Here is a 25,426-nt window from a genome sequence, read left to right as displayed (position 1 = left end):
AAAAGGGAGTGCTGATTCCCTAAGGCTGTCCTCTGACTTCTACACAGGTGCCATGGATTGTACTTTGACACATATATATAGACAAAGACATGGACAAACAAAACCTGGATATAGCTATTATGGAAGTTGAGGTCTTTGGAAAAAACCTTTGAACTAGACCATGATCTGTGGGTCAAATAGAACCCAGCCTCACTGCTGTCAGAGTCTTAGTAGCAGGGCCATTTTGTTTCAATAATTTGGATCTGATAAACCCCTTTACCTGAAATTAAAACAAAAACTACGTGAAAAAAAAAAAAAGTTGTGTCACAGATGTAACCAAGTTGCCAATCAGATGCTCCACCCACCTTCCTTGGATTTGGAGGAGAAAGGAATTGCAGAACAGTCTTATTTTTCCCCCAGAAGTAGTGTTTGGTGCTCTGGGTGGTTAAGGCACACTCTAATTTGCTTTCTATTGTAGTGCTAAGACACTAGCAAAACTGGGAAGGAAAGGATTTACTTCAGCTTATGGGTAAGAGTCTATCATCAAGAGAAGGCAGGATAGATGTTCAAGGTAGGAATCTGGAGGCAGGGGTTGAAGGACCCTGCTCACTGGCTTTTCTTGGTGGCTTGCCCCCTTTGCTTTCTTACGAAATTCAGGACCACCTGTGGCTCTGCCTACAAGGACTGGGTCAACTATTAATGAAGAAAATGCCCTCACAGACTTGCCTTTAGGTCAATATGATAAAGACAATTCCACAGCCACCCCCACTTCCCAGACGACTCTAGCTTGTGTCAAGTTGACAAAACAAAAAACAAAACAAAACAAAACAACAACATAAAACCCCAAAACAAACAAACAAAAAACCTAACTAGCCTAGCACAGGGACAAGATGGCTAAGGTAATGAGGAAGACATAACTTACAAGTATGAGTGAGAGCAGATTACATCACAGAACTGTTTTGTACATGTTTGTCACTCGGGTGCCTGAGGGAACTTTGAAAGGCAGGATGCCAGCTTTCTCTCTTGTGCTTGCCTTTTCTGCCTTTGATCTTTCTGGATGTACAGCAATTTGTTTATTGTTTGTCTATATCATATCCAAAAAGGAACAACATAAAGTTTCCCAGGGAAACTGCATTATTTGACCTAAATGTCACGTCTTGTTGAAGATTATCTCTGGACATAATGGACTCTTGGTAAAGGCTTGTTTTATGTGAAGAAGTTTACTCTCCATACTTGACTTTTCTCTCCTAGACACTTTTGTTGACAACAGATCTTCCTCAATATTTTTAAGACATCCATTTTAGTTCCCAAAGCTTTGGCATCTACTCCTTTCTCTGTTAGGTGAACATAAGATGTTGTATGAAAAAAATTAATAGAAAGTAGGTTCCTGTGATAAAGTAATAGAAATCCTTGCAAAAAGGGTATTTGTAGGATACTTCAATTTCTTAGAATTCTGCTGGGAACACTTTTTTTCCTAGATGTAGAGGTATTCTCCTAAGTTTACTTTCCAAAATGTTTTGTCAATTTTCTCATTTGCATGCATGCAAGCTTAATCATCTTAAAATATTTGTTGTGTTTTGGCTCAACAACAAAAGTAAAAATCGCAAAACAAAACAAAACAAACAAAATACAAAAAAAAGAAACATATTTAACTAAAGGGTCAAGTGCCTCTCAGGCATATATTGAAAGTTAGATCTATCCTTGGGAAGTTAAATTTATGGGATACTTGTTAAATTTGTGGGGACAATTTCACAATTTTTCAGCTTTGAGAAGATTATAGAATTTCTAAAGGCACTGATATATATACAACTTACAATATAGCTACCCTCATTTTTGAAAGGCTTTCATTCCAAAATTTAGCCTTCTTTAAACTTAATCTGAAATGCCAAAAATCTGCTATAAGCTTTAACCAAGTGAGTCTTTTGGAGACTGGATCATATTTTAGTTTGTCCGTGTTTCTACCTTACATCGACAAGTCCCTACTGTCTCTTCCAAATGCAAGGAATCTTCATTTGCAGATCTGGGACCTACTGAAAAACAGAGCCTGTGGGAGGGGCCATTTGTGTCACTTGACTGTGTTGTCTTGTCATAAAACCCTTACACTAATTTAGCATCAGGTTAGTCATCTCTGTGTTAATTTTTCACATATTGGGAAGGGTGACTAATGAACTGAGCTTCTCAACTTGTAGACAGAATTCTCCTCCAATTTCCCCTTTGGATGGAGCCTGAGAAGGAAGATCCTACTGGAAACTGACTCAAATTCTGTGAGGTTCTGCAGTGACTGGGATATGTACCACAGTGATACATACAACAGGACACATACACTTTGTTGGTAGGGATAAAATACAAAACATACATATGCCTCGGATTATGATATTCTCTTCTCCACCTCTTTTTCTCCCCCTTTGAGTCCCAAATGCTATCATGTTTTTTTATTCTAAAGTAAGCTTAAGTTAAACATAAAAAAGCAGCACTGAGATAATGTGAAATGAGCATCCTTTTATTTGATGTTTTCTTTGTAAAATAACCGAGAGCATGTGTCAGTTTCCTGTAGATTCATTACACTGGTGGGTTCTGCTAAGAGATACTTGCAAACTCATGATTAAAATAGTATTTCTGGGGATCTGAGATGACTCAGCAAAGGTGCTTGTGACAATCCTGGCAACCTGAGTTCAGCCTCCAGCTCACACATGGTGGAAGGAGGGGATCAAAGCCAACAAGTTGTCCCCAACTCACACATAGTGGAAGGAGGGGATCAATGCCAGCAAGTGTCTGACTGCCACTCCGGTGCTATGGGCACATACACGCCCACATATACACGTTCACATAAAAGTTATTAAATGTGAAGTAGTAATATTAATGGCAATAAAAGAACTCCAGTAACTTGTGTTTTGTGTATGCTATATACTGTATATATTATATAATAAAATCCTTTTCTGTTCTTTTATTATATAAATTAAAATTTGACAACAAAATTTATTAACAAAATTTTGCCAAGAAAAATACTTTTGTTAAATATAGTTTTGGTTCCTGATAAAAAGGAGAGAACTTGGACCCGATCTGCATGAAATGGCAGTGCATGAGTGGGGTTGCTTTGGCGAGCAGAAAGCTGGAGTAGGGCTGGATTCCTGGCATTGCTTCCTCAGCAAAGAGAACAATTTTAATCAGCTACAAAAATATTTGCGATCCATATGCTCCTCTCTGCTCACTCCCATATGCCCATATTCCCTTTTATCTTGGGAGATGATGACTTCATGATTCAGCCGTGTAAGAATAATACCTCGCTGACTTTAGAGTTCAGTTCTATTTCAAAACACGCCCTGGAAATTACGCACACACACAGACCCAGGCTGTTAGCACTTGGGTAGTTATGTGAGCATGAGTTTGTCCTGTCTTCTTGGGAAAAAATGTATCTTACCTCCTCCTACTGAAGCCAGGATGGGTATCTCAGGCTTGGCTTGAAACTCCAGCGTCATTTGCCTGCTTGGATCGAATGCCCCTGTGCAACTGTGAGGGCAAGAAAAAGAGGCAAAAGCTTGGGATAATTCACAATAACATCATCCACTTTGAGAAAGGGAAAACAACGCAAAAAGCACTTGGTAACTTTGTCTAATGGGGTGTTTATTCTAGATAATGCGCTTGCAAGCTAATCGGCCATTTCTTAGTTTTATATTTAATTAAAGTTGGGCATCTGTCACAGTAGCCATGGTACAAGAGGTCAGAATAGAAGAATAAAAAAAAGACCCATAATTAGTGACCCCTTTTGTGGGAGATGTGTGCTTGCCTATTCCAGTAGCTAGATGGTTTCTAAGAAAAGGTGTACATTTTTAAAACCAAGTTATCCATTGGTATAAAAGATGAATAAATCAGAAATTATGGATGCGATACTTGGTAGTATTTTCAACAGTTGTTTCCTACTGCACAACAAATGGCTTTGTAACCCGATATGCTATTAGCAGCGCTACTGCCAAATCAGAAAGGAACCGTCATGCTCATCTCAGCTAGTGGGGGAGGAGATGGCAAGGAGAAAGGGTTTCTAGCCTTCAGTGCAGTCTTTGGATACAGCTCATGTTTTCACAGGCTATAGGACCCAAGAGGTATGCCTGTTACTGGAGTCAGCAGATGTGCCCCCCACTAGGAGGCTGAGAGTTTGGGCTGAGGCTTGCTTTTGGCAAATGCTACCAGGAAGCCCCCCCCCCCCACACACACACTCTCTGTTTGCATCCAAGCTGTCTGTATGGCTGCTCCTGTAGGAGTTTCGAGAAAGGAAAGTGTCCATTAGAGTGTGGATTGTTTGCAAGGGGCTCAGGGTGTGCCAATCTGTTGCTTGCTGTCACAGCGATTCTTTGCTTGTTGCAGGGAATGCTCAGCTGGCAGAGCTGCCCTGGTGGGAAGGAGGGAAATGGAGAGGTTGTTCACCATGAAGGGGGAATTTTAGGGGTGCCTTGCAAACTGTCAGTGGAATGAAAAGTGCTCTCTCAGCCGTGCAAGTGTGAAAGTTTTCTGCTCTCTCCTCTCTCTTATAAACTTTATAAGACAAGGCCTCATGAAAGCAAAGCCTGTGCATACACTGCGTGAAGACCCTTCTCAACAGCAGACTCACAGACAGAGTTAAAGTACACCACATCTTACCTATAATTTAGACAAAGGCTTCCGTTTAGAAATAAAAATGACAAACCTTTGGCATGTAGGTGACTTTGATTCTCATTGAGGCAAACACACAAACTTGTTGTTTCATTTTTTTTTAAATACAAAGTGCGAGATTTCACTAAAAAAGGTTAAAATTGAAGTGAGTAATCTTCGGTGCATAATTCAGTTGTTAATTTTAGCTCCGTGCGTGGGTGCCGCTCTGACTTGAACAGCCGGCTGTAGCCTTCATTGGAGAAGAAGCCGGCAGCTTGGGACAGGTGGAGCTGGAGCAAGCTGAGAGAGGGATTTGCTGGGAGCTGGTCATTAGTGTTAGAAACCAGTCTTACTTACTGTGTGCCTCTCCCTCCCGACTGCCACGACTGTTGCCATGATGATTTACTGTTGCTCTCTTTGCAGGTTGTCCACCATGTGTCAAACTGAGTAAGGAAACTGCCTGGAGATGGGCACTCTGAACTGCTAATGAGGACATGGGACGGCAGTTACCTCTGATCACTTGTGTGGATTCTCCCGGTGCAGAAAGACAGAAGCCGCCAGTCATTCATCCAGATCTACAGCTGGAATTCTGTGTGGAAGGTAAAGCACTTGTGGGGCTGCCCCTCTCCTCTGTTTTTTTGTTTTGTTTTGTTTTGTTTTCCCCTGGTGCTCTCTTTCATTACCATGCCTGTCTGCAGAGACCAGTTCACCACGTGCAACCTCAGCATCAGGACCTGTCTGTCCAGGGGGGGCGGGAGGGGGGTCTTTGGGCTCGTGCTTTGGGAAATTCAGTCTCCTCATCCCCTTTAATTTTTCTTTTGTTGTTGTTGTTAACTGAAGCACTCTGAAAATTGAGTTAGGGCAACAGAAGTTCTTTGTCTTCCGCCCTATGCACTGTTCAGAGAAAGCAAGTTGTTCACCAATGGGAAAAATGAAAGGATTATTTTGTTAATCACACATGCTGGGTGACACTAAGATAGAGGAAAATTGCCCAAAGGCGGCAGATCCTAAAATTCCTCCAAACTTAAAATCAGCACGCTAACTAGCTCAACCTCTGCCTCCTTTACAGAAACTTTTCCTTCTACAATCCCACAATCCTTGGCCAAATAGGTCCACCTACTTGGAAACTTTGTTACAAGCCATCTGCTCTGTCAGGGTGGGCTTTAGCAAATTAGCGATTGGATTTGCCATGGTGTTCTTTTGTCTCTTGCTTCCAGCAGAAAATAAAGTTACTAAATAAGTAAGTGCTAATGCAGACGCACTCACAGAGACCATCGGAACATACTCTGTCCTGTGCCAGTTACCTCTGTAATGACAGGATGCGACGGTCACTGGTGGGAAAGTTTGTGAGAGAAAGGAATTTCTAAGCGGCAGCTGCCCTAATCCCACCCCCTCTCCCTCCCTCTCACGTTTTCCTTTCTTTCCTCCACCCCCCCCCATTCCTTCCCTACACTTTTTCATACTTAAAGCAGGAAGTAAATAAGTAAATGATAAATGGTTTGTGAGCATGGCAGAGGGAAAGAAGTGCCAGAGATTTTTAGGGGGTGGGGAAAAAGCCAATAATGAAATTAAAGTCTAAAAAGCTACTTCCTGTCTGTGGAGCAGAGTGCTGTGAGTGCGGCGTGGCAGGGGGCAGCAGTAGCAATCCTTTGTACTGCCTTGTAGGGGGTTCCTCTGGAGCCTGCAGCAAGGGTACCTGGCAGGGACCTAAGGAGGAGGGGGTGGCTGTTGTGGCTGCTGCGGCTGCTGCTTTTGTTAGTTCATTTGAAGCCTGAGTGTGCTGACCCTGGAAGGTTCATGGTCAAGAGTAGATCCCAGGTTTCTACCAAATCCTAACCTTTCCATCTGAGTTTTGCCCCTTATTTGTCCCTGAATACAGTGTGCTGTATTCCCTGTTGCTTGCTGGGGGTGTGGGGGGAGGAGAGGCAGTGTTTCCATGGTTGAAATTTAAAAATAATTTTCTGAGGTACCACCTGCCATCAGTAGGACCTGTTGACTCAGAAGTTAGGGGTCACCTGTTGACGCACTGGGGAACTGTCCCCATTTTCCTCTTTGACTCGGTAGCAGAATGTGGGTTCTAACAGTTGGGTGGGAGCAAAGTGTCTCAGCCAAGATTAGTTGATTCATTTTGACAGACAGTGCGTGCATCTGTGCCAGCCAGCTTCGTGGAGGGGCTGAGGCTGAGGTGACGTACCTGCAGCCTGCGTGTGCATTTGCTGCTTGTTGTTGTCTTGCTCGATCCTACTGAGTGTGTCACGTTGTCAGGGATGCTGGTCTGCATCTCTGGATATGAATTCACAGGGGCACACAAGAAAGCTCAAGTATAGTTGGAAGCACTTCCCTGCACTGACATTGTTTTCTGATACTGTAACCTTTTAGGACCTAAAACATTGTTTTAATTTGCATCTGGAAGAATGTCTGAGCAAGGAGAACTGAGCCCAGCCATAGTGGAGGAAGGAAGGACGGAGCCAGACTCTGCCCCAGAAAATGGCATCATCAAATCCGAAAGTCTGGATGAAGAGGAGAAGCTGGAACTTCAGGTGAGTCCAGGACCAGTCCTCAGCCTTCCACCTTGAGGATGTATCTAAAACTGCTTGAGGAATTTGATAGTTAAGGAGTCAGGAACCCTCATCCAAGTGGTGTGTGTTTATTTGTTTTGTTTTGTTTTGTTTTTCTTTATGATGCCATGAAATGCCTTTAGAATTAAAACTAAAATCATGGAAGGATCCTATTTAATTACTGAATTTGCATACAGGAGCCCAGTGTCCCTTGCTAGACCACCTCCAGCTGTGTGTGTGAAGCTCTTGGCGTCTTGACACAGATTCCCTTTCTCATGGAAAGATGGTGACATAGCTCATAGCCCAGAAATGTAAAAGTCATTTTTCTATTCACCATAGACATGTTAAGGTTCATATCTTCTTATTAGACCAGTCTAAGCTCAAGAGTCCCCAACTGAAGAGTCAGGACACTAAAAAGGGTTGGAGGGAGCATTAGGTAGCTTCAGCAGCAGTTGGAAGAAGCAGAAGAGAGATGGTATTAAATACGGAAGTGTTGGTCCAGGGAAGGCCAACAGAGCTGTAAACGCTACTGTTTGTCTTTGAACTGATTTACAAATGTGTTAGCAGTTCCCATGAGCCAATCCCATCAAAGGTCAATAATCACTGAATGATCAATCAGACAGGTGGTCTTCTCTTGTCTCCTGTGTTTGCTCTGAGGAAAAAGGACCGTAAGTGACAATGTCAAAAAATTGGGAATCTGTCGAGGAGGGTGTCCTTCCTAGTGGTCAGAATACCTTAGCTTCCACTGGCGGTATCTCCGTTATCAATCTCCCTTCCCTTTTCTGTCCTCTACTCTCCTCCACCCCTTGTCTGTCTTCCTTTCTGCCTTTCTCAAGTTTACTATTTGTTCTGTTTCTACCATGCAGCGGCGACTGGCGGCTCAGAACCAAGAGAGAAGAAAATCCAAGGTAGGGATCTTCAGATTCCCCAGGAGAGTCACTACCAGTTACAATAAATCACACATTTCCCATCAGAGCTGCAGATTTGCCACAGCCCAGAGACTGCTGTGGGTCCTGGCTGTGAACCTCAACCTTTTTTTTTTTTTCCTGATGTGGGTGCTTCTTATTCACAACCTGAAGACCCATAGTTTGCTCTCTCTCTCTCTCTCTCTCTCTCTCTCTCTCTCTCTCTCTCTCTCTCTCTCTCTCTCTCCACTGAAAGCTGCAATGGTACTTTACACAATTCACATCCCCAAGAGTTTTTGTTAGTTTGTTTTTGAATAACATTTAGAGTAGGCATTTTAATCTTGGAAGTGATTTCTACCTAGAAACATCTGGACAGTGTCACTCTGTGCTTGGAGGTCCTCCTTAGTGGATTCTTCTAATTTAGTTTTAATGGCGATTCATTGTGGAGCGATTCTTCTGATATTTTCATAAAATGACATCCATTCACCCTTCATGCACATGGGTGAAGATGGTGAAAACCCGTTGCATAAATTTGTGTTTTCCTCTCTGGTACGGGCTTTTTGATCCTTCCTTTGCCCTTTGCACATATAATCACTCAGCCCTTTAGATCCTGGCCTGGGAAATCTGGTTTGGGAATAATCATGCAAATATGGTTGCCATGATTTGACAGTCTGAGAATGGTTTCTGTTTTTCACCGCCTTCCTCAATGCCCAGTCAGGAGCAGGCAAAGGGAAGCTGACCAGAAGTCTTGCTGTCTGCGAAGAGTCTTCAGCTAGACCTGGAGGGGACAGTCATCAAGACCAGGTATAAAGTCTGCTTTGAGAAGGAATTGCATGACTAGATCTCAGTGTGGATGACCAATTGCTGATTTGACTAAAGAATTTTTAGGGGAGAAAACAGGAAAGGGAAAAAGATAGAATTTTCTTGCTTCAAGCCCCGTTTCTGAGACATGCTACAGAGTCAGAAGTTTGGGGCTTGGCCCATAACATAACAGGTAAACTGCTTGCCACACAAGCATTTGGGCCAAGGTTCAGCCCCCAGAATGCACTTAAAAAGCTGGGAATGGATTGTCATTTCAGCATGGGGGAAATAGAGCCAAGCAGGTTCCTGGGGTTCAAGGCCCAGCCAGCCTGAGGTCTAATCAGTGAGCCCTAGGTCTCAGGGAGAGACTGTCACAAGAAAAGAAAAAGGAAAATGGTACATGGCACAGGAGGAGAAACACCTGAGGTCGTCCTCTGATTCTAAGTGTGCACATGTACCCTTACGCCCCCGTGTGCCGCCCACAAATATGCAAATATACCCCACCCACATACACACCTACCCACCTCCATACACAACTAGTTTAAATGTATAATACAGGATATTGCATTTGTTTTTTTTCCAGACTCTCTGAAAACTGCAAATGGAAAGGAACTCAAAAGAATTTAGATTAAAACTTACTTAAAAAAAAAAAAAAAGATAAGCACGATAGTGCTGGAAGTCCACCAAGACTCTCTCTTGATAAGGCTGAACCAAATACACCCCAAGCACCCTCTTTAGGGAGACAACTTACCTCTCACCTTCCCAAAGGCACCTGCCTATAAAAGCAAAGCCCACAAAATACCACTGTTGGCTCCTATGAGACTTAACAAATAGTAGTGGCTAAGGTGCCCTGAACTTTGGAGAAATACCCTTATGGCCTTTGCGAGAGATTCTTTTCTTGTGTGTAAATGCTGCAACAATGGTCCAGAAAAGCATCTGAGCTGGTGGTGAATTTGATTCTTGTCAGTTGCTGCAAATCCTCATCTTTATCTTTGCTCCTTTCTGCAAGATGAGTAGGCACCCAAAACTTAAAAGTCCAGGAAAACTCTTCGTGACCAAATGGAGCCCCTCGTAGCATTTTCCCCTTTTAACCATCATACTGACTTCTGAAAAGCACAGTCTGGATGCAGAAAAGTTTGCTTATTTTATCAGAGGCCGAAGGCAGTCCAGACAAAAGTCAGATAATCTGCCTGAGCCCGGGGGAGGGAAAATTGATTACAAAATCATTAGTTTTCATTTGGATTTGTTTCGCTTCTCTTTCATCCCTCCTCCCATTTCACTTTAATTGAAATCCTCTACACTCTCTTACTGACACAGAGAACATAGAGAGCACCTTCTTTAAAAAGAACCAAAAAATAAATTCCTTATAGATTTTTGTGCTCAGAGTGTGTTATTTTTTTTTCCTAGTCTCAATTTCTTAAGAGGCAAGCTGTCAGTCAGTAGCCATTACTGTGTTTCATATGCAGCCTTTTTTTTTTTTTTAAAGTGGGCTCTGAGAAACGTGTGGCTTTCCTTTTCCTTCAGCATTTTCTGTGTGCTTCTATTTTTAATGGAGATGAGAAAGTTGGAATGATGTGAATATCATGCCTTGTCCTATCAATGTGGATTGATGGCTTTTAATGTACGGCATAGGATTTGTGTGAAACCCTGTAGACCATCAGGCGCTGGGAGAGGTAATGGCCCAGTTGTCCCTCACTCCTAATGCCAGGCAGAGGAGGCCAGCCTCTGTAGACTTCATCTGCTCTTTGTCTCCTTTGACAAAACAGGAGGAGTTTTGGTAAGGGTCACCTGTATCATAGCACCCATTCCAGAGGCAGGTCTAGGTACTTCCACACAGTGGGTGCAAACGGTGCTTTGTTCCTGCTGATTCTGAACCCAGAAAACAGGACTAGTGTTGAAAGAGAGAATTAGGGTCCCCAAGCTTTCTGCTGTTTAGCCAAAGAATGGTGGGGATAGGGGGTTGGTAGAAAACCAACAGACACATGTATAAACAAATGATCCCATCTTAGAGTTCATATGCAATGCCTTCACTTAGAAAATGTGTGGACTGACTCCGAGAGAAGTATACAATACATGGAATGTATTGCTTCCCCCATGTTTGAATATTACAGTATTTGGGAAACTGCCTTCATTTTCTTGTGTGGGGAAAACTCTTGTTCCCTGTATTACTTGATCTCAGATCCACACCTGATGGATGGTTCAGTCTGTCTCTTTGAGTTACAGGAAGTGTGCTTTTCTAATGTTATATTATTTACTGACCAGTGTGTTACTGCAACTTGAATCATTCTTTTACTGTTGTTGGGTATAAACTTATCCTGTACCAATGTATTTATTAACACTTGTATTTTAATATTGAGCATATCAATAAAAATATTAAAAAATAACAGATTGTTTTTTACCAACTCTACAGCACTATTTTGTGTGTTCTTTCTACACCATACTGTATATTTATGTGTAGAAAATATATTTTTTTAATCCTCAGTGTAGCATTTGTCAACACAAAGCATCGATTTGTACATTTTTCTACAGTGGATGTCTTTGGCCTCTGTTTTTATGTATAGAATATGTCACCAACATGGTGACTTTTAGATTCCAACTTAGAGAGGGTTGGATGGATCCAACATTTCTGAAGAAGGAATGGGATCATTTCTCTTGTGACTCACGTGATCACAGCTTCTCCCAGAGTCTACTGATGGACTGACTGACTCTACCTCACCCCACCCTGAGATGCATCTCAACAGCAAATGTCCCAGGGATTTCCTGAGAAAATGAAAGTGAAATCAAAACCCTAGGTCCTACTTGAACCCTCACTGATTGCAACAGTTCTGTCCCTAATCATGTCAAGAATGACTACAGTAGATACAGTAGACTTTCACTCTGCTTTACAAACCTCGTATATATCCACCCACAGGAAAAGCTCCTGGGAGTCAGAAACTAGCTTAGTTAAAAATGTACAATTGCAGCATGTTTTGTTTCCTCTTCTGTATTGTGGAGGCTAGGGATCTTTTTACTTTTGTTTTTCCTCTCACCACCATGGTGACTTCCTTTGAGCTATCATTTCAATTTGGTCCCTCCCAAAGCATCCAACTCACTTTGAGGAGTGCTGCCATGTGCTTATTCAATTAGCCATATTTGTTCAGATCCATTCCATTTCAAATCCCAACCTGGGCACAGTTAAATGCCAGTGTCACAGGTCACAGGTCACAGGTCTGTCAGGTGAGCCTGTGGGGAGTTTTCCATGAGAAGCACTCTTCCTCACTGGAAGCATTACCTCCCCCTGCCCCATATCATGAAGCAGGGCTACTGAGTGATTGCTCACATATGTACACCCTGGCCTCATCCTCCCCAATTCATTATGACTGTAGTCAGCATACGCTCTGTAGAAAGCTAAAAACCCCAACAAAACATCATTTGGTGCATTCTGCTTCAAAGAAGCAAACGTGCAATCAAAGTGGAGGCTACTGCGTGTCAATCAATACAAGCCCATCGGTTTCCAGAAAAAAAAAAAAAGTGAATACAAAAGTAGATCCAGCTCAACACTGCAATCCATACAAAGCAGCTGCTTAAGAGAGTCTGTTTGGGAAAGAATTAACTGCAACTAAATTGACCCAAACATAGATTTACAGATAACTTATGAAAACATGGCAAGACTCACCCACTACATTTTCTAAAAGGCAATCCTTTTTGTGACTTTGAATTATAATGAAGTATTAATGACATTGTAAGCAATCCCCATGACCCCAGACCTAGGATTCTCAGAGCTGCAGGGTCAGTTTTCCATAGCTTGGGCATCCTGATTCTAGACCTGACTCCATGATAGGAATTACTACTGTAAATTGGCTGTCGGGCGCTTTCTTTCTCTTGGTTCTAACAGTAAAGATGACTCCTGGAACCTGTCTGTCTGTGTGCACATTCCTCCTTATAAGGAACTCTGGAAGGGAATTGGAGAAACCTTTTTTAGACATGACAGTGGCTCCAATGTGAGCAGATAAAGGAATTTTCCCCCCTACACATTTAGAAATAAAACTGTAGAGAAAATAAGAGTTGTGATCTACAGGAGTTTAGCTTGATTAAAGTTAATATTCATGAGGAAAAGTTTAATACTAGATGTGTCTTCTGACCTCCCACTGACTCCTGGATTTCAGTTCATCTTAAAGGGCAAGTGTTCTTTTTATCTGTCAGGCGTAGTAATTGCTTTTAACCACTTAAGAAACAGCAATTCATACCTGGCTCTCATTTTTGAATACCCACTAACCTCTGTGCAAAATGGAAGCCAGGCAGAGGTAATTACGTAAATATAAAATTATTATATTTTCTCCCCAACAGGAATCAATTCATTTACAACTTTCCAGTTTCCCCAGCCTGCAGGAGGAGGCTAAACCTAGGAAGGATGATTCTGAGAAAGAAAAGGAAAAGGATAAAAACAGAGATAAGCCCTCTGAGAAACCCAAGATCAGAATGCTATCAAAAGGTGAATTTAAAAAATGTTTTCTTACCTTACTTAATTGGGGCACATGCATGGCCAGAAGACATTGCAAACTGAACAAGTATTTACTGCCCCAGGCACTTGGCACCTTTTTTTCCCAAGGGGCCCCGAATGTGCAAAAAAAAAAAAAAAAAAAAAAAAAAAAAAAAAAAAGAGAAGAAGAAAAGATAAAAAGAAAGAAAAGAAAAAAGCAACCCTTGCTTTCTTTCTGCTCCTGCTTCCTTATGTGTATAGCTAGAGAGTTTATTTTTAGATTCACTTCTTTCTTTGAGTTCACTTTTGAATCTCCTGTTCTCCATGACAAGCTAAGGCAAAAAAGGGAATTCAGCTCTGCTCTTGCATTCAGGTTCATTGACAACTGACTTGAATTAGCTAACAAGGGTGATGCACAGCTTTGTATTTTCATTCTCTTATCTGGAAAGGGAGACAGCAAGGACCTCAGCACCTTTCCGCAGTAAGCCACACCTGGGTGTTTAGGTCAGTAGGCTGCCTGGTGCAGAGAGGGCTTTGCTCTCTGCATCTGTACACCATTTCGTGTTATTTCATGTGAGAACAGAAATCATATATTTCCATATGGAAAAGAGCCATTCCTTCTAAAACCACAGGCCTACAGCCTAGAACTTTCAAACTGCTGACATACTTCTAATTGCACAAAGTAGAGAGAAGTCAAACTGTAATGAAGAAAGTCGGGCTTGAGACAGCTCAGGCAATTCCACCAGTTTAGGAACGGCTGTTGTTCTTAATGTTATGCCCTGCAAACAAATCCCGTTTCTAAAACGGTTATATAAACCCAAATTTTCCAGCTTGAAAATATTTATCCCTTGCCACGTTTTGTACTGATTAATATTTAGATAGTTTAGAATAGAAGCCTCATATATTTTTAACTGCTCTGTTTTAATAATAATAATAAAAAAAAGGTTGTCATGGGATCGAGAGCTCTTGAGGTCTCTGTGGGTTGGATGTACCTGTCACGTGGAGGCAGTGCTCTGCTGGTTTAGAGCACAATGAGAACACATGGTGTTTGATACTCCACAACCCACCGTGTGCACACTTCCCCTCCTCTGATTCCAGGGTCTTCCCACAGTCAAGAGCATCTCAACCCTCAAATCTTATTTCCATCCTGATGTTATCCTTTGAGGTAGGAAGCTTTTTCACACCCGGAGCTTCCTTTAAAATTTACTTGAGTAGGAAGGAAACCAGCAAGGTTGCAAACCCTTTCCCACCCCTGTATTCCCACCATCAGTCTGACAAGTCAACCTCATCCTGCTCTTTGTTTCAGATTGCAGCCAAGAGTACACGGATTCGACAGGCATAGACTTACACGAGTTCCTGATTAACACGCTGAAGAACAATTCCAGGTAAAGGACGACGCAGGCCCTTTGTTTTAGGGTGAGAGGTTCAGAGACTATTACAATGTGATTAATCAAAATACCTCTAAGAAATCAACCATAAAATACAGGTGGCCTTCCCTGATAGCCCCCTGATTTGCTCTTCCTGTGGATAGTTACTTAGTTACCCACTGCTTAAGTTAGAGTGTGCCCGCTCTACTTCCCCAAACCCAAGGAAAGATTGAAGGAAAAAGGCAAGAATGAAAATGATCAGATCTGCATCAGTGAATTATGCCTTGGTGCAGATTCATATGCCTGTGTGCTCAGTGCTCCAGCTCTGCTTCACTCTAGTTTCTTTTGACTTTAAGTTTATATCAGTTGTATTTTTATTACTCAAAAATTTACATGTCATAATTAGCATTAGAATGATAACATTCACCAGCACCAAATAGTTAACAAGTGAGACTAAAGCAAAATCCTAAGTTCAAAGTCATGGTGTACAAATCAATGGGTCAACATAGTCTGAAGATGAGTTAAACACTGGTTTTCCCTCTTTTTTCCCTTGCATTTGATAAACTGTATTTGACTTTGGAAACTGAAAAGTACATGAAACCTTCCCTTTGAACATTTATTTTCCAGGGACAGGATGATACTCTTGAAAATGGAGCAGGAAATGATTGATTTCATTGGTGACAGCAAGTATGTTCAATGGGCAATGCTAGCTAATTTGATGACATGTCTTAGTTCAGTATCTGAGTTAATGATTCATTCCAGAGAGAGCCACGGAGAGATAAAACATCAATTCCTATGGTTCTTGGTATGTTAAATGGAGAGGTCACTGGATTTTGGAGTGGTCATTGCTTGGATCATGTGTGTTCCTGCCTGTTAAATTTGTGACAAAATGGCCATAAACAGGGGGGCGCTGATTAGCATGGAGGAGCTGTAGCAAGAAGCGACCCTTTTCATTTTTATTATAGTTTTTTAATGGGCTCCAGCTGGCTGCAGTCAGTTATGCCTGGAAATAATTGTGCTGTGTTTGGTGTAAACTGGGTAATGACACATCTCCCGATAGACATCTGCAATCTCTATTATGTCATGTAGTCTGTCCTCTGCCTGCCTCTGTTGATAAGGTATCATGAACTAAGCCAGAACACTTTGCAACAGACAAGACGAATGTGCATCTGTGAAACGGAGATGCCTAGAGCAGCTTGATCAATAAATCTATGATAGTAGAAATGTGTCTGTGAGAGAGGACGTCAGGTGATGGGGAAATGACAGGAGGCAAGAGTGTCTGAATAGAAGGAGACAGTGATGCCAATGCCTGTAAAATGTGCTGCAGACATAAAATGAAGATGCTGATTTCACTCCTCCTGTAATCCTGTTCCAGTAACCACTATAAAAAGTTCCCCCAGATGTCATCGTATCAGAGGATGCTGGTCCATCGGGTGGCAGCCTACTTCGGATTGGACCACAATGTGGATCAAACTGGAAAATCTGTCATCATCAACAAGACTAGCAGCACCAGAATGTAAGTCCCGTATTGGAGTTCGCTTGGTATTTTCTTTTTCTATCGGGGATTGGTTTAAAAGAGCAGAGTATATATTTCAAAGTATATGACTCTTCATATGTGCAGCGCTGCTTATCTTTCTGTCCTCGAAGCAGTGGGGTGACACAGATCAGTAGCAGACTGTATGAGAACCAGGGAAATGTGTAAACTCCAGGAAGTAAAGAGAACTCACTTCCTGTTTTTTTTTTTTTTTTTTTTTTTATAAATCTCATGGTTTTCTTTTTTTTTTCTATTAGCATTCCATGAAATTACACATAAAATGGTGGGGAATTATATTTCAAAAGTAGCATTCAGATAAAAACAGGCATTGGGCTGGGTGTGTAGCTCAGTGGCAGAGGACTTGGATAAACAGCACACACAAAGTACTGCAAATGGATAAAGCCGAAGTAAGTAAATAGATAAATAAACCCTTCCTGCAAAGCCAGCCTGTTATCCCAGCCCTCTGGAGAGTGAGTTTGAGGATAGCCCTAGATACTGTCAAACAGGAAGGGAGGGCAGGGGAGTAGGGGAGGGCTGGTAAAGGATAGGATTTATAAAGCTGTGTCACATAGAACACAGAGACATTTGTCCTTTTCCTTGCCCTATTTCGGATGTGGAGACATGAGTTTTGTGAAAGCGCTGAACTGGATACAGAAACCTTGTTTCTAAACCCTGTCCTTCTGACTGGGTGACGCAGCCTGCTGCATTCGGTTTCTCCACCTGCTGGAGGTTTGAGCTTAACCGACATCTATGTTTTAGCCCTAAGAAGACAATACTTGGTTTTTCCTCAAGACAATCACCATCTTTCATCTTCACATCTTTCTCCTGTTCCATTGAGTCATCAAGAACATTGTAACAGCAGATGCCATTTGCCTTGACACTTGCAACCTCCCCCTTTGAACCTGTGTAGCTTTTGAATAGAGCTTAAGCCACTTCTTTAACAAAAGGTGTGGCATCCTGAAAAAAAAAAAAGAAAAAGAAAATCATCTTTTAAAAGAGTGACTTTCTTCCTTTGAGGGTCTATTAAGCAGTGTATCACATGGTCTTTGTGTCTGGATGTTAGTACAGGGCACTTTGTGTTGAACGGAGCTCTCATGGTTAAACCATTCTCTATTTTCTGCTCACCACGGTTAGGGCAAGTGGGGTGGCCTCTAGCCTCCTTATCTCCTCAAAGATCCGCCTGAGCTCTGCAGAGGCAGAGATAGTGGGGAGGAGGAGCCCAGAATAAGGAGCTGGGACCAAGAGTGGCTATTATCTCGGGGACACTGAGTGCTTCGCTTTTTTACCCTGAGTTTCAAATTGCTTATATATCCGTTGAACAGTTTGAAGTGGATAACGTTTAAGGGCTCTTGAAGCTTCAGAATTATTGGGTCCCGCAGTTGTGTTCTACTGCACTGGCAAAACACATCTCAAAATTTAGCAGCTTTTCACTTCATCTGATTGTTGACTCCGGTGCCTCCTGTTTTGACTGTCATGGGAAGTAAAGGCTACATCTTAGTTCTCCATCAAATGCGCCCAGCTGGTTTGGGTGTATTGTTTATCTTTTTCACTCTCCATTCTAGCCTTTCTTGTGGCTTTTGGGTGCCATAAAATAGGGACAGACTCACTGAGAACAAAACAGAGAGGTGATTGACATCCTCTTTTAATTGGTCCCTTGTATTTCACTCTGAGGCCTGGGGAAATGTGGATTGGTACACAGATAGAGTAGATTAAGCCTGATAGATTGGCGACTTGTCCATGGTAGATTTGTTAATGGCTAGAGTGGCTTTACAGTCTGTGTTTATACACTGGTTGCTGGGGGATAGGGAGCCTCTATGAATATCCCTGACAGATGTTTATCAAAGTTGCCTTTTTCATGGTGGTAGCTCCATATGACTATTTACATTTAAATTTACCCACAATTGGAGTTTGAAAGTTCAGGTTCTTTGTCAAGTTAGTCATAGTTCAACTGCTTACAGAACCAAGGCACATCTAGAACATGTCTATGACTCCAAAAACTTTTGAATTCTTCAGTAGATCCTTGTGTTTCCATCAAGTTCTCCAGCACCACTGCAGGAGACAATCTGTCTTTAAAGTTTCCATTGGCTGACTAACAGAAATCCCATCACTAAACCTTGTCTTTTCTAGAGACGTATAAGCTCTCGTTACTTTTAGAAAGTTTTAGTGCGTGCGTGCGTGTGTGTGTGTGTGTGTGTGTGTGTGTGTGTGTGTGTGTGTGTGTGTGTGTAGACACGCACAAGCTCATGCGTGTGTGTCTATCTATGTGAACCAAATGAATGCAATTGGCATAGAGTCCAGAAACAGCATCAGATCTCTCTAGATCTAGAGTTATAGACAGTTTCGAGCTGCCCAATATGGGTGCTGGGAGCTGAATTGCAAAAGTAGCAATTACTGTTAACCACTAAGCCATCTCTTCAGTCCCGGCTTTATTTTTTCTGGGGCATTGTTAAATAGGCTGTGCATGCTTACACCTTCCCGAGAGTGCACAGTGAGCATGGGCAGACAGCACCTCTTGAAGGTTTGGTGACCACTTTGGTGGCAGCAGCAAAAGATCTTGTCTGATCACACCATCTTCTCTCCAACCTTCTGTCATCCTTCCATGGGCCAAGTCACACCTAACCCCACTATAAGCTGTGGAGTTTCTAGTTATTAGCTGGAGCATTCAACTCTCTTGCTCCGTCCCAACAGCCTTGTTTCTAACCCCCAGTCAGTCTAACCCTTGTTTCAACCCTTAAGTCTAACCCTTAAGTGGTTCTTAAGGGGAAGGGCACTGGTGGTAGAGTTTGAGGGTAAACTCCTCAGATAAGGAACAAAAAGGAAAGGGGATAAAGTAAAGGCTCTTTCAAATAGTAGCATATTGCAGTTTTCAAGATACGTATAATGTTAGCAGTGCCAGCAAAGCCTGCTGTTCATGAGAATAGCTTTCTACTGGATTTGAAGGTAGAAATGGACCATTCTCTTCACAGCACTGTGTTGAAGATCTAGGTACCTTGAAGGTTTCAGTTACCATTTATTTGGGAAGGTTTGGATTCTCCACAAACATGAAGAGTTGCCTCCACAGAGCAACCAATAGTCAATCACAGTCAGGCTAATCTTGACATTTGTTGGACTGAAATATATTGAAGAGAGAGAGCTGGGATGGTCCCTTGTAAGTGCTGTGTTCAAGGAGTACTTTCCCAATGTGTGCAGGTTTCTGTTGCTCCCATGAAATCCCTGAAACACATATTTTAATTGTCATTATGGCTTAGGAGAACAGGCCCAGAATGCAAACTGGATGAAGTATGATAATGAGCTAGAAAGTTGAGAAAAAGAAACACTCTCTTTTTGGGGCAGTTTCTATGTAACTGCCTGGCTGTCCTGGAACTCACTCTGTAGACCAGGCTGGCCTTGAACACAGAGGTCAGCCTGCTTCTGCCCCCCCAAGTGATGGGATTAAAGGCATGTGCCACCATCACTCTGAGAAAAGCATCCTTTATTCTGCTTTGCTGCTTGGTTTTCTTTAGTGACTCCTTGTAATTCTGTAAGGTGCTCCTATAACAGAGATGCATACATTGTCACCATGGCCTCAGTTACAGCAGAGTGTCACAGCTTGGCTTTCCAGACAAGAAGTGGTTTAAGACATTCCAAACAGTGACTTGAGACTGTTAAGTTTTTCACAGAAAGAAATAGTTCTATATGAAAGTCAGACTACTTAGGTCAGAAGGTACAATGCCCCTGAGTACTGTGGGAGGACGAATGGCCTCTGTTTGCCATCCTCTATCATACCCTCAGTGATCATCCATTAGCTCTCCCTTGATGGAAGGAACTGGTCTCAGGACATATTCCTGAGTGAGTGAACTGATACCATCTCCTGCTTAGAATCATGGCACTTACTAGGTGTTCACTGTGACCTACACTTCAATTCTTGGTTTATGTATATTATCACATCTAATCGTACAAAGAGAATTTCAGTTTGGGGCCTCCAGAGAAAGAGCAATTAACAGGACTCAGATCAAAACCAGTGAGTATAATGTGATGATTGTTTCAAGCCAAACCCATTCAACTACTGAGCCAAGTCCTCAAGATGTATATCGGGATTAGATAGGGATTCCAACTGTTTATTTCCTCTTTTATCTGTTAAGGAACAGGAACGAAAGAGTTGTTATTTTAAAGCTTTTTGAAGACATACTCACTCCTATAAATTAACATCAGAATTTTTCTTTCATTTGATAGTCCCCACTATGTAGTTCTGGTTTGTCATTACTAACATGTGTGGCTTGTTGAAGGAGAACAACCATGAGTCATGTTTATCAAGCAAGTTAGTGTAGAAGATGATTTACTCATTGTGCTCTTACAGAACCCCTGCCCTCAGTAGCTATAGATTCCCATCAGAGGCACAGGAACCTCAGCTCCTCAGGCAACAAGAAAACAGGATGGAGAGAGTCGGAGTCAAGTCACTATAGGTTTTATATTAATTCTTTCCATGCTCGTGAGATCCCCAGAGACCATGTGGCTTTGTAGTGGAGAGGCTGTGTCCTCAGTGCCTGGACAGTGGACAAAAATGAGGGCACCCAACACTCAGATAAATGCAGAGAGGAGAGGATCCTAGATTTCATCTAAGCAAATTTATGCTAACCCTCTGCATTTGTTGAGCAGTGACAAAGAGCTGAGCTTTCTGCAGAGATGGTGGCTCTAGTTCTTATAGCATCTAACAAAAGACTGTTTCAAGGGCCATGTTAGTGCCTGGAGTGGAGAGGAAGTCTGCTGAGAGTGAGAGAGGGTGTCACCCAAGGTTATGCCTTAACCACTGCCATCAGCAGTCTAACTCTGATCTTTTGCCCTCCAGGCTCTGAGGACTTTGCAGTGGTTCTTTGCTTCACAGTACATCACTGGGACACCCACTAGCATGCTATCTAAAGGGTGACCTTGACAATAGAGAGCCCTTCAGGTTTTAGAATGCAAGTGTTGATAGACAAGCTTGATGCTTTAGGAAAGACAGTCTCGTGTTAACAAGTAGGATGAGTTCAGGAGAGGAATAGCGACAGTGATAGGAAGGGTTGGCCAAATCCTGTCGCCAAGTTGTAGGGTTAGAGTTAGGAAAAAATAGAGAAAGTAGGGAGTTATCATGGAGTTCTTGTGAGAGACAGTCCAAGAATGTGCTGTTGTCTGAGTAAACCTACGCACATTAGAGAAGTTATAAAAGAATCTTGGCCTATGGTTTTCTAAGCTCAGAACTAACCAAGAAAGAACAGGTGAGAATATGTGACCAATTGCCTCTAGGTGTAATTTATGGTCCATCAACTGGATCTTAATGGCTAGGGAGGCCTCCCATTATAAATGTTATGATAAAGCCCGTGGGGGACCTTGAAGGATTCCATGGCAAACCAGGGTAACCTAGGTAGAGGGACAAATATGCCAGGCAGACAAAGCTTAACTGAGTTGTTTTATTAAAAAGGGGAGAGAGGGAAGGAAAGAGAAAAGAGGTAAAGAGACACAGAGACAGAGAGAGGACAGAAGAGAAGAGGGAGACAGAAGAAGCCCTGTCTACCCCAGGGAACAGCGAGAGAGAGGGAGAGAGAACAGAAGTGGGTAGAGCCTTTCTTTTGGAGACCTAGGATACATACACCTGCCATGCTCAGGTGGGGCTAGGTTTGCCTGGATTACAGCAATCATTGCCTGGCTTTTTCTTAAAACAGCAATTTCTGTGTCTGCCATGAGGCCCTATGTTTTTGTGGTTGTTGTTACCCTTGTTTTTTTTCACATTCAATTGGTTCCATTGCCCTGTCCCTCTGAATTGTGACAGCAACACAGTTTATTCTCCAGCACTTTGCATTTCTTGCTACTGGATTTCTGGTTGACTGTCAGAATTTGGTGTTGCCACCAGTTGAAAACACCCAGAATCTCATGTTTGCTAGGTAAGAGCTCTGCTTCTGAACTACGGCCCCATCTCTAGTCTTTTTCTTTCTTCACAGTGTTATTTTTGTCTTCAGACAAGATCTTACCCTGCAGCCTGAGCTGGCCTTGAGTGTGCAAGCTCCTGCCTCCGCTTTTTCATGCAGCTGTGATCATAGCCATGAGACTCAATCCCAGGCTAATGTTGCCTCTTGGAGATTTAGGTAGAAAAACTGAAACTCTGAAAGTGATTTTTGTTAAGTTTTTGTTACAAGTTTGTGCCTGTTATATTAGAAGCTTCACACTTTTCTTCATCTCTCTATCTCCATTTTCCCTTTTAATTATTTTCTACAGTTAGCACAAAGATGTTCATTGTTCTTTTTATGGAGGTTCCCTCATCCCCCCTTTTTATCTTCTCCTTTTCTTCATCCCAGAGAAAAAAATGTAGATCTGGAGTTCACCACTGGAGACTGGCAACCATCTGCTTACGCTAACATTTCCCACAAACAATGAGATTATTACCCATGCATACCTGAATATCTTTGCAGAGTGCAGATCAACTTTTAACTTCTCTCTGATAATTTTCATGTTAAAAGGTTGTCATAGCTTCAACAATTTCTTTCACATCCACCTCCTCTCCTTGCCTCAAATTCCCTACCCTTAAGAGTACAGAGCAGAGCATGGCAACAGCAAACGCATTGGAGGATAGTACTTTCAGTCTCCACAGACCATGAGACAGGGGCACTCTGAATCATTGTGAGGATTTCCATGAGCTTGAGGTCAGCCTCGGGTACATAGTGAGTTTCAGACCAGCCTGGCTACAAGAGGAGTTTAAGGTAGCCTGGGCTGCAAACTGAGCCCCTGTCTCAAAAACAAAGCAAAGCAATACACAACAAAAAGAGAATTAAGTGCTTAGGATTCAACCCCATGATACTTGAGGTGTGTGGTGTGGAGTGACTGCTCCAGAAAACAGTTAACTGAGACATCTATTCAGGAAATCATGAACAATGAAGCCTGTTCTAGCTAGAGACAGTTTCTCTAGAAGATGATGAGCATGAGATGAAGGGCCTTTGCTAAATCCCTGAAGAGAAGGGTCATTACTAAACTAGCACCATCTCAGGGCACAGACCCAGGACAGAGAGACTGGGCACAGGTGAAGGACCACAGGATCTGCTGAATGCCCTGAAGCACCAAGACTTAACTCTGGGGCTGCTGGGATATCCACAATGGGGAGTTTCATGCCCTCCAGGTGACTGGTTTCCACTGAAGCAAAACAAAGCAAAGAACAGACATGGTTTTTCTGTGGTGTTACAGAGTTCTTGTCCTTGGTTGAGATCTTATGTAAGGGGCATGCTGAGTTCACACTTACTTGAGGCCTCTACAGAGGAACAAGCATCCATCTATTCAAGTGCATCTTGGAGTGGTTAGCTAGCACCCTGCCATTTCTAAACATGGTGAATCTATTGTTAGCTTTTTGTACGAATGTTGTTGCCAATCATCTGACCAGAACACAGAGATCAGATGCCTAAAACTGCGTTGCTCTCAGTAAAATTATGAGGCTTGTGGACTGAAAATGTTCCACTTCCTGTTCCTTATCTGATTGGTAAAGATGCTGTTCTGTTTGGATACTTTTATCTATTGCTTAATGACAGAGTCAGAACCATTAACATATTCATCTCCCTAAACACTTACCCTTTCTTTGGGAAGACTCCTAGGTCCTTAATCATCTCTTAAACTCAAACTCAGAGCTATTTGTTGACCTTGGTTAAAATCTGTGCCATTTCTCTGAAACAGTATGTTGTCTGTATAGTATTGTCTTCCTTTTTCCTCTGAGAGTGTAAGACTCTGTGCATGAGAGGGGGATCTCGGAAACAGACAGCAAGGAGGAAGGCACGTTTATTGTGTCCCTTTTCCAATTGTATAGTAGTTTGCTTTTGAATTTTGGAAACAAAGTGAGCAAACATCTTGTATACAGATAGAATCTGTATTATGGTTATTTTAGGGAACTTTTACGTGACACAGCCGTGCATCTGAGGGGTATATTTATTTGTTTATTTATTTTAGTGTTTATTCACTTAGCTGTCAGCAACGCAGGATTTTCAGCCAGTCCATCTTGCAGGAGAGGAACCAAAGCCCAAGTCCGTCTTACTTAGTCAGTTCATAGAAGACCATGGTCAAAGGCCTGGAACTCCTGCCTCTTACCTCTTAAACTTTCAAAGGTTTACCATTCATAGAATCACTAGTGTCAAGTTATGAAGAAATGCAAGAGGGTAATTAAGCAGTAATCTTTCACTGCTATTCATTGGTTTACTTTCAAAATCCTAATTTGTATTTGATTATTTTTAAAGCTGTGCAGAGGGATTTGGAGATAGCTCAGCCAGTAAAGTATGAGTAGTACCTGAGTTTGAGCCCCAGGATGCACATGAAAAGCCAGGCTTGGTGATGCATGCTTGTAGTTCCCAAACAGAAGAGAGAGAGAGAGAGAGAGAGAGAGAGAGAGAGAGAGAGAGAGAGAGGAAGCTCACTGAGTCTCACTGGCCAGACAGCACGGCCAACTTGGAAATTTTCAGGCCTGTGAGAAACCAGGTATTAAACAAAACTAAACAACAACAAAACCCAAGATGGATCATGTGCAGAGTAATGGTACCTGAGGTTGACCTCTGACCTACATACACAAATGCACATGCAAATGGACCACACATTCACATGCACACACACACACCATACTTCAGCATACATACAAAAAGTGTTAAAGAAGCCAAAATAAGGAATGTTATCAGTAAAGTAGATGGTATAACTATGAATTGTCTTAACACATTTAATTTGTAAACCTGACCTCATGTACTTCAAGTATGTTAGGCATAAGTAGTTAGGCTCTGGCTAGAGTCTCAAAATGCAGAGATGTTCAATGCAGACAGAAGTAATAGTCTCAATACTGAGTAAGGGCTTGCCTTGCTGATTCTATGTTCACCTACAGCAGTTGTGCCTTGAGTGAATTTAGGGAACACTTAAAGATGAGAGTGTCGGTGGATGTGGATGTTACAATATGCTGTAATACTCCGTAGACTCTTCAAACAAATTGGAGTCTGCCAAAAGAAATGAGCACATACAAAATACCTTTAAGCCCATGAACTGACTTCTTCCTGCCCCAGCCCTTTCCAGATCCCACAGTGAACACAGAGGAACACAACCTGCAACTTCCCAGTCTCTCATCCCTGCCCTCTCCTTCAAACGAGGGGAAAGAAAAGCATAGCTTTCCTTTATCTGTGCAAAAAGGGAGCAAACAAAAAAATATTTATCAACTGAATCACAATGGCAATTCTTCATTA

The 25,426-nt window shown here is 42.2% G+C and overlaps 1 protein-coding gene across 1 annotated transcript in view; it reads left to right on the top strand.

Annotated features, from left to right (window-relative positions):
* Window positions 1–7,000: 7,000 nt before the first annotated feature.
* Arpp21 (cAMP regulated phosphoprotein 21) overlaps window positions 7,001–25,426 on the top strand; it is a 62,359-nt gene continuing 43,933 nt past the window's right edge. The window contains exons 1-7 of the mRNA XM_035444241.1: window positions 7,001–7,142; window positions 8,027–8,068; window positions 8,780–8,869; window positions 13,193–13,337; window positions 14,632–14,710; window positions 15,320–15,379; window positions 16,068–16,208. Of these exons, the coding sequence (XP_035300132.1) occupies window positions 7,017–7,142; window positions 8,027–8,068; window positions 8,780–8,869; window positions 13,193–13,337; window positions 14,632–14,710; window positions 15,320–15,379; window positions 16,068–16,208 (683 nt within the window). The 5' untranslated portion in view covers window positions 7,001–7,016. The remainder of the gene's footprint in view (window positions 7,143–8,026; window positions 8,069–8,779; window positions 8,870–13,192; window positions 13,338–14,631; window positions 14,711–15,319; window positions 15,380–16,067; window positions 16,209–25,426) is intronic.

Source organism: Cricetulus griseus, chromosome 4 (assembly GCF_003668045.3).
Source record: "Cricetulus griseus strain 17A/GY chromosome 4, alternate assembly CriGri-PICRH-1.0, whole genome shotgun sequence".
NCBI classification, from domain to species: Eukaryota; Metazoa; Chordata; class Mammalia; order Rodentia; family Cricetidae; genus Cricetulus; species Cricetulus griseus.
The sequence above is the reverse complement of the archived record's forward strand: the minus strand, read 5'-3'. Positions and strand labels throughout refer to the sequence as shown.